The following is a 9,717-nucleotide window of genomic DNA, read 5'->3' on the forward strand; positions in this document are numbered from 1 at the left end:
AATTATAAAGACTTTGTGTGTATTTGGTTCAATTTTTCACTCTTTTTGTAAGAAACTATGTGTTCTGTTTGCTTTCAGCTTGTATTCAGTAACTTTTATCCATACAAATTCAATAAAAAACGCGTTTTGTAACATGTTGTAGATATTTTATGATAAATAAAATATTTGTAGGGTTGATTAGCAATGTTTATTGTTGTAATAGTTTTGAACAATGCCACACACTCAAAAAATGTGAAAGTGTTGAATTTGACAAAAAATCATTTTTTTCGGTATTTTTTACAAAAAAAATCCCCAGTTTCTCGGAATGATTAGCTTTTCATAAAATCATCTCTTCGTATTGACATAACCATTATGTGAAACTATCATTGAGTTCTGCTGGCTAATTGCGAAAGGGTGGAGCCACCTGAATCAGCCGATCATCAAGTGTTTCATATGATTGTAATCCCTACTTAACATTTGTTGCAGTTAAATTCAGTGTCTCTGAGTAATTTAAATGTATAAATGTTGCCAGGTTTTTCTATTGAATACAATCTAGATATTTAACTTTGATTTTTTTTATAGTTTTAGTCGATTTTGATATATAATGGTGGATTATGTGGGGACAATTATCAAGGGGTGTTCCCATCTGCAGTGCTTTAATGTGCTATTAAACATGTAAAAAATGCCTTTGAAGCCTTTGTCAGGTACATTCTTATATATCGATGAATCTAGACAGTTGTCACTAGAGTTGAACTTCAAATCATAACGCTATTAGCTCAAAAGCTAAGTAATAACATATCGTAAATGTTTTAGTAGTCGGAGACCTTTTACTTGTAAAAAACAGTTCTAAAACATTAAGCGTCAATGTTTGATACGTTTTTCATGTTTTGCGTGTTATTTTAAATTATCATAATTTGTTATTTTTATAAGAACCCTAAAAAGTATTTCAAACCGAGATTGTACTTATAACTCCAGAAGAGTTTATCCTTCAATAATGTCAGGAGAAAATTCAAATTACTAACTAATATCGAACTTAACATTTCAGCATATACATTAACATGAAAATAATTATCACAGGGGGAAACACGATTTTGAAATATTTCGTTTTAGAATTTCTATCAGATTGTCATGGTAACGTGTGTAGAACTCTATACAGGACGTACATCCTACGTCGTAGTTAAGTCGGTGGTACATGCGACTTAGAAGGTTGTGGTTGTACCCAGGGTTGTCGGCCTTGAACCCTTCACTGTTGCCCGCCTTTGTTGTTTGATGGAGGCCCAACAGCGTAATGGTAGCGTCTATGGTAACATGGTTTCGTTTCCGCGCGTTCAAAACCAACCAGTTATCATAAGCCCTCCGGCCAATAATAACTTCCGGTATACTCATCCATGGGTAATTAGCCGATGTTATGAAATAGTCCTCTCCCCACACGGTAAATAGTTTCCCTCGAATATTTGCAGTTTTGTTTACAATTTTTCCCGAAATGGCTTCCTCTGACGTCACATTCTGTACATTTGTTCTCCTACCAACGATCATAATAGGTTTGTCATTTAGTAAGTAAGAGGAGTTCATCACAGCCTTTAACGTGTCTATCAGAGTATGAGAGTATAGTATGTCTCCATTGGAATACGCATAGAAAGGAGAGACATACTTCTCCATTACATCTCTATACATATACTTAAGAATAGGTACCCCTCTTCCTGACATCCGAATTGGGAGTACATCCCAACCTTTTTCGACAGCTTCCTCTTTTAGCAAGGTCTCGTTGGTGAAAAGGATCGGCTGTATTACCGGTTTAAATTCTAACCAATTTCGAATTGTATTGTTATGGCATATATACTTCTCCGCTTTTGTAGTCCAGGAAGTGAACAATGTCAAAAGCAATTCTGATCTATTGTAGCCCTGTTCAGTATCAGGATGAGAGCGTATTCCCTGACCAATCTGTACCTTGCCTTCTTTTCTATACAACGATTTTTGGATATCGCTGATTTTTTCTATAGTAAACGCCTTCACTTCGATTCTTGAATACAGGAACATATATATTGAGGTACTCAGCAAAAGCAGAACGCTCAGCTGGATGTACACAGTCTTACTGGAACACACACTTTCAGTGCTGGACCAAGCCATATTGTTTTCTGCAAAACAAAGAAAAAACAAATATATTTAAGGATTGACCTTCATTTTGACTGCGTATACGGTAGTATGAACGCAGTTGGCAACGAACATATTATTTATGGAGCGCTTATACTACCGTATACGCAGTCAAAATGAAGGTCAATTACCGTACTTTTTAAAGTGACGTCATTTCAGATGCATATATGATGTTATAATTGAAAGGAATACACAGGTAAACCGTTAAAAATAAGAGTAATATCAAAGACAAAATAACGCATTACATAGAATCCTCAAAAACGTAAACTTGAAGGATATGAATTACTTACGCGCCCCATAAAATATGTTCGTTGCCAACTGCGTTCATACTACCGTATACGCAGTCAAACTGAAGATCAATTCTTATATTTACATATTTTCGTACTATGATGGTACACTCAGAATAAAGCTAACTCCAATACATTTGCTTTTACAATGGTACAAAGCCTCCGTAACTTGCGTAAATCCAAACAAATGAACAGCCTACAGCCTGCGAGCAGCGATGGATCTCCAACGTTACCATTATGACGTCACAATGCAAATTACGTCATCAATAGGAAACCATGGTATCCAAGGAATCTCACTGCGTATACGGTAATGTAAAAGCAGTCACGGTTTACACAGCTTCAATGGGAGCGAATGTAAATATAGGATGTTAATTGAATTTTTCATATTTTTAAAGTGACGTCATTGCAGATGCATATATGATGTGATAATTGAAAGGAATAACCATGTAAACCGTTAAAAATGAGAGTAATATCAAAGACAAAATAACGCATCACACAGAATCCTCAAAAAAGTAAACTTGAAGGATATGAATTACTGACAAGGAAGTAACAGTGTTTTGGAAAAAAGTTAATAAAGGAGTGGTGTATACATGCCATATACAGGAAGAGGGACATTCAACCACTGATTATGAAAGCGAGTGTCACATGCAGGGATATGTGCAACGGCAAATGGATGAGTCGACAGATAAAAAGTGTGAGCAACTGTATTGATTAGCCGCAAGGAAGGGGCATTCACTTGTCGTTCGTTCATATCTCCAGTGTTTATATGGCGCTGATACCATTCCTTTTCTTTCATTGTACATTACCAATTTGTCTTACGTTTTCTGAATTCATTCCCGATCGGGCAAGGATCTAATGCACCCAACTGCATGCGTTTCCAACCTACAAACACGTTATTGTCACTTCTACAACTGCCGAATTATCTATTCAGTGTATACTAGCAAAAAGGGTAGATGATTTTAGATATTAAGTTATTTCATTTTATCAAAATTCAAAATATGTTCTAATATAATGTATGCATTCCTTAGTCTTGGTCTACGTACGTTGCTTGATAAAGGTGCAGATCTTTCGGAAAATTCGACAACCTTATAGGGTCTACATGGTTGCAATTACTTCCCTGTCCAATATCAAGGATGTTTAATTAGTATTTATTTATATATTTTCTCTTTAAATCATATAGGTTTTATGAAACTCGTCTTGAATTCGTATTCTAGTGATAGGGGCAATATAGGTTAAACCTTTGAAATCCTTCTTTTACCGTCAGGATAAAAGGATTGTTTCCTTATTTAGTCTAGAGCATCCTTGGGCCAAGGGCACTCAATTTTGTATAAACGTTGTGTGTAGTCCCCCGCTGGGAGCAGATTTACGGGACCAAATAGGGGAAATAGAGGTAAAACCTTTGAAATCCTTCTTCTACCGTTGGGGATTTCATCTCAATAAGGTCTGGAGCATCCTTGGGTCAAGGGCAATCAATTTTGTATGAATGTTGGGTGTGACCCCCTTAGGGGCAGAGGGGTGGGGCCCCATAGGGGAAATAGAGATAAAACCTTTAAAATCCTTCTTCTACCACAGGGATTTAGGGATTTTGTCCCAATTTGGTCTGGAGCATCCTTGGATCAAGGGTCTGGTTCCCCTGAATGGAGAGGGGCGGGGCCCAATAGGGCAAATAGAGATAAACCTTTAAAACCCTGCTTCTACCTTAGGGATAAGGAATTTTTATCCTAATTTGGTCCGGAACATCCTGAGGGAATTGAGGTTTAAATCTTTTAAATCCTTCTTTTTATGTACCATTTGGGGGATTTTATCCGAATTTGGACTGGAGTATTCTTGGGCAAAGGGGTCTTAATTTTGTATTTTTGATTGGTGTGGCCCCTTTGGGTGCAGAGTTGCGGGGCTCAATAGGGCAATTCGAGGTTTAATTCTTCAAAATATTTCTTTTTCTGTACCATTCGAGGGATTGTTTGTAATAAGAATAATTTCCAATGGTTGCTTTATTATCCAGGTGAGCGATACAGGCCCTCTGGGCCTCTTGTTTTATTTTATCACAACACCTTTGACTTACAATGGTATACAAAGATATGTAACATACACAGATTTGATGTATAAGCATGCGTGGTTGTACAGAGGGACACAAGTATCATAGTTATAGAGGTGTACTGCAGTTACATATAATACATGTAGTCACTAATGATATTCGATGTTAAGTTTCCGAACATATCTAAATCATATCATTTGCTGAAAGACCACTAACTGTTTACCAAAATCCTTAACCGAAAAGTCGGACATTTACTTACCCCTTTTGGGAGCCCCATGTTTCCCTCGCTTAGACCTACAAACTCTTTTCATTTGTGTAGATGTGACCAAAATTGGATAGTTTTTAATATATACAGTGTTCAGGGATAGCATGTTAGTTTTAATTTTGTACTCTAATTTAAATACTGAAAAAAGAGATGTCGCCAACAAAACAACAAAATCTGAACAGATTTTAAAAGGAAGCCAGGATACAAAGCTGTGATATAATAACTTTCTGAGATAGAATGCCCCTTTAAATGCGAGATGTAAAGGTAATCTGAAGAGTACACACTCGAATGAGCAAGAATGTCTTTAAACGTTTGTCAAGCAAAGTTTGTTCTAAAGAATAAATTTACCGCATATTATTTCGAGTACAGATGATTTTAATTGAACCCGTCTTACTGCATTCCGACATCCGTCGTCCATAAAATATATTTACGGACGTTACATGAAACTATTTACTGTGTTAACCTTGAAATACACAATTAAACTATCATGCTAATTAATATGTACATATATGTTTGTGGTGTAAATACGTTTTAGATAGATCATTTTCCAAACATATAATGAATTTGTTGCTGTTTATTATTTGACTTCCAAATTGACCGATTAACCGGTGACTCGATCGGTAGATTGTTCGAGTAACAGTAGTGGATGGGTGGATGAATGGATTAGTGGATGAATGGATGGATTATTGGATGGGTTAGTGGATGGATGAATGGATAGAATGGTGGATGGGTTAGTGGATAGATGCATGGATAGATTGGTGGAAGGGTTAGTGGATGGGTGGATGGATGGATTAGTGGATGGGTTAGTGGATGGGTGGATGGATAGATTGGTGGATGGGTTAGTGGATGGGTGGATGGATGGATTGGTGGATGGATTAGTGGATGGCTGGATGAATAGATTGGTGGATGGGTTAGTGGATGGTTGGATGGATGGATGATATAAATTTATATTTTTCCATATATACATGATCATTGCTTTTGACTCTCACGCGACCTCTGTAACTATTTCATTCAATTATAATTATATACTATTATCTAGCCAATTCCTGATATATGTATATATTTATATTGAATATAAGTTTGATCAGATGATTAAGGCGATTGCTTTGTTCTGGAAACAAGTGTCCAGTCTTTGTCTGTATATTTTGGCAATACTATATGTCTGAACTAAACAATGTGGCTTTATTAAGTTATTTCGAAGCTAAATAATATTTTCTGTCATTGTTCAGCACATCGGATACAATATTCTCAATAAACAATACATTTAAATCAGTATGGCGTAAAAGCCTTAGTACCTTTGATAAATATCATTACTTCTATTTTCACCCTCACTCCCCCATTTTTCTAAACTGGAATTGACTGATAAATGGAAACATGTGTTATGTGAATATCAACACTTGGGTGGAACAGCACAAGGAATGTTTCTTGAAATACTAGTTTGTTTGTTTGAAAGGGTTCAACGTACTATCAACAGTTAAGGAAATTTCAGGATGTGCCTCCATGTGTGTAGTGTATATGTGCATTCGTGCATGCGTGTATGTGTGCCGGAGGCAGAATATGTTGTTTCGTTTGCCTCCTTGTGTTAGTGCGGATCTGATAACGACTTTAAAAGTGCTACTGCAATTAAATATCATGCCAAAGGCACCTAGCACAGCATTCCGCCCGATCATAATATAGTGACAACGGCTGAACCAGTTGTTACCATTACCCTTAATGGTGAAAGTTAAGCAGATAACTGCAACTCCATTTTAAAGGCCTTGGTTTGTCCTGGCCTGGGGACAGAACCCAGTGCGATCCTCGACTCAAATATGCCAAAGATTGCAATGGATGTAGCAGATGTATGTAGGTCGCCTTTGTGTCCCCAATAAGAGGAGACAAAAGCAAATATCCAGTTCTGCAGGGGGTTCACTCAGTAGCCGCCTCTTTAGGAGTCAATCGCTACAGCCATTCTTGAGAATAATTTGAAAAAGCAAATCAGAATACATGGTTATATCCTTTCAAATGCAAGGCAACCATCTCGCATTTTCAGATCGGCACAAAAAGAGAAACAAATTCTAGTCCAGATATCATCAGAAGCATTTGTATTAGCATCATGGCTATCCTGTCAGCTAGCAAGAGTTGTGCCCCTTATTTGGAAGCCACCCTTTTATTCGATATCAACATAGTTTACATAGATACAAGTCAGTCAAAGGACTTAAGGAAAGTACATGGTTTTGTTTTCTGTTTATACAGATAAAAGCATTATGTGGCGTTTTACTAATTTTAAAAGATCGCATGTTTTTTAAAAAGTAAGTAAACCATCCAACTGTTTGGTTTGATACAGGTAGCGTACATGCTTATCTAAACAAAGAAAGGTACTGCATACGAATAAACGTAAACATTGCAATGTATTATTTAGGACTACTAATTGTGTTACCTCATATACTATATACATAGAAGGGGAGAAACCGATGAACTACTACCAATAACAAGGACACTTTCACTCAAAGTAACAACACATAGACAAACATGCACATTTTTGTAAGCATACAAGTGAAGTTGTGGCATTAAGTTTTATTTACACCAGTGTGCTTACAACAATTCTGTATAGTAATAATAAAACCATTTTAGAAACCTCAATATTGACCAATGGTTATAAAGGAGCAACAAGCAATTAAAATGTAAAGAAAAGGTAAGCAAAGTTAGATCAAAGTCTAAAAGAGTTTGCCTAGCCAGATAAACTAAAACTCTCCGGTATCCCATTGTGCAATACAGTTGAATGAGCGCAGATATGATGATAGTTTGCAAAACGTTAACAGAAATAGAAACGTCCTCCAAATGAGTCAGATACCAGGTCGAACAGACAATGGAAAGGAAAAGAAACTACTGTAAAAGCATATATTATTGTTGGGATTAAATTTCGTTGTTTTTGTTTTGGGACAAATTCGTTGGGATTATATTTCGTGGAATCAATATTTTCAAACCCAGTATTTTTTTCTGTTTGACACCTGGACTACAAGACAATAGGTCCGGCTAACCTTACATCGCCCGACGTGATCACCTGTCAACTCAAGGTTAAATTTTCACACCTCGGTCAACCCAGTCAGTGGAAACAATAGATCGACCATCGCTCGATGGCCATATAATTTAGTCTAAACAAACATGTGTGGTAGTTAATAGCTATATACAATGGAGATAATTAGGCCTACCGACATTTTATAATACAAATTCTGATAAGAAAACGAGCATGCATTTAATACATATTCAAGGTAACCTTGACCCATCGTGTGAGAAAATCATGTCGATTTCAATGTAAATATTACTCCAGAAGGAAGACGTGTGTCTAAATCATTTAAGTAATAGTTTGTCTCTTGCATTATAAGTTTATTTTCCCGTGTCTCCGTTGAAAACGTTTCAAAATCGGGGCATGCCGTCCTGCCAGCATGGTGCCGGAAATCGATCCAAAGTTAACGTTATTGTCGTAAACAACTGACGACGACTGCTTTATTTACACTATACACCCTTCTCGTTGAAAAGAATATTTGATTATTTTTAAAAAGGGAATATTTAGTGTGGTTTTTGTTTATGCTTCCATACAAGTTGATTTCACCGCACGGCTTGTGTGGTACAGGTAAGACCGGGCGAGATAAACTCACTCGATGGGTATCGGTCAATTCCGTCATGCTCTATAGTTTACATACAAAGAGCGATGTAACTGTGTTACAAATATAACGCTTGATTGACACGCTATTGTTATAAGTGTTTACCTCTGTGTCTGTGACGATAATTACACCATTTATCATGACTTGTGTCTAAATGTAAATACAGCATGGTTTGTAATTAAAGTAATAGTTTATATTTCGTGTGCTTAAAATTTCGTTGGGATTATATATCGTGGTTTTCTTAAAAATCGTGGTTTTCTTGGCTACGGTAACATTAATATCGATGCCGTTTTACTAAAATATAAACAAATCCGTGTTAGACACAGAAAGTAAATTGTAAATAAATGTATGAATGAATGTTAATCAAGACAGTTATCACTAGTGTTGAACTTCAAACATTCTAGATAAAAGCGTAAATGTGAAGTAATAAAAAGAGTAATTATTTAGTTGTCTGATGCCTTAAAAATGATGCCATTTAGATAGTGTTTTGCTGGACCCCTAATGCAACATGAATATGCTTAATGTTATATTGATGCATAAAGGCAAGTGTACATTAGTGGGTTTAACAGTGTATTATGCAAAAATTGAGATTGACCTTTATGTTCCACAGCGTACCAATCACGTGACAAAACTAGCTAAAAGTGCACATAATCCTAGTCATCGTAATGCCGGTAGCTTTGTGGGCCGACTGTGTGATAGTTCAATATATTAACCGGAAAGGACAGGGTGAATTTGGTTACACTGGTTAGTGTGCAGAAGTGTGAGAATAAAATCTGGAGTATCTTGAATACTAATTAAAGAGATTTATGTTGTCGTGTTTATTGAATCAGAGAAGAGTTCAGTCGTACCAAGGACCAGCCTGCTCGACTGATCTATCACACTTTTACAAAACATACAGAAAGTAAACTTGAAGGATATGAATTACTGACAAGGACGTAACAGTGTAGACGATATTAAGTCGTCGAGGTTTTGGAAAAAAGTTAATAAAGGAGTGGTGTATACATGCCATACACAGGAAGAGGGACATTCAACCACTGATTATGAAAGCGAGTGTCACATACAGGGATATGTGCAACAGCAAATGGATGAGTCGACAGATAAAAAGTGTGAGCATCTGTATTGATTAGCCGCAAGGAAGGGGCATTTACTTGTCGTTCGTTCATATCTCCAGTGTTTATATGGCGCTGATAGCATTCCTTTTCTTTCATTGTACATTACCAATTTGTCTTACGTTTTCTGAATTCCTTCCCGATCGGGCAAGGATCTAATGCAATCAACTGCATGCGTTTCCGACCTACAAACACGTTATTGTCACTTCTACAACTGCCGAATTCTCTATTCAGTGTAGACTAGCAAAAA

At 36.6% G+C, this 9,717-nt stretch overlaps 1 protein-coding gene across 2 annotated transcripts in view; it reads right to left on the reverse strand.

The window, feature by feature from the left end:
* Positions 1–331: 331 nt before the first annotated feature.
* The window catches only part of LOC110458058, a 14,887-nt gene continuing 5,501 nt past the window's right edge, over positions 332–9,717 (reverse strand). The window contains exons 1-3 of one of the 2 annotated variants that reach the window (XM_021509612.1): positions 4,712–4,795; positions 3,237–3,299; positions 332–2,114 (exon numbers count right to left, since the gene is read on the reverse strand). In XM_021509612.1, coding sequence (XP_021365287.1) covers positions 1,051–2,114; positions 3,237–3,299; positions 4,712–4,763 — 1,179 coding nt within the window. In that variant the 5' untranslated portion in view covers positions 4,764–4,795 and the 3' untranslated portion in view covers positions 332–1,050. Of the gene's footprint in view, positions 2,115–3,236; positions 3,300–4,711; positions 4,796–9,717 lie in introns of those variants that run through there. The other variant, XM_021509621.1, reaches the window with a different exon arrangement.

Source organism: Mizuhopecten yessoensis, unplaced genomic scaffold, assembly GCF_002113885.1.
Source record: "Mizuhopecten yessoensis strain PY_sf001 unplaced genomic scaffold, ASM211388v2 scaffold1171, whole genome shotgun sequence".
Classification (NCBI taxonomy): domain Eukaryota; kingdom Metazoa; phylum Mollusca; class Bivalvia; order Pectinida; family Pectinidae; genus Mizuhopecten; species Mizuhopecten yessoensis.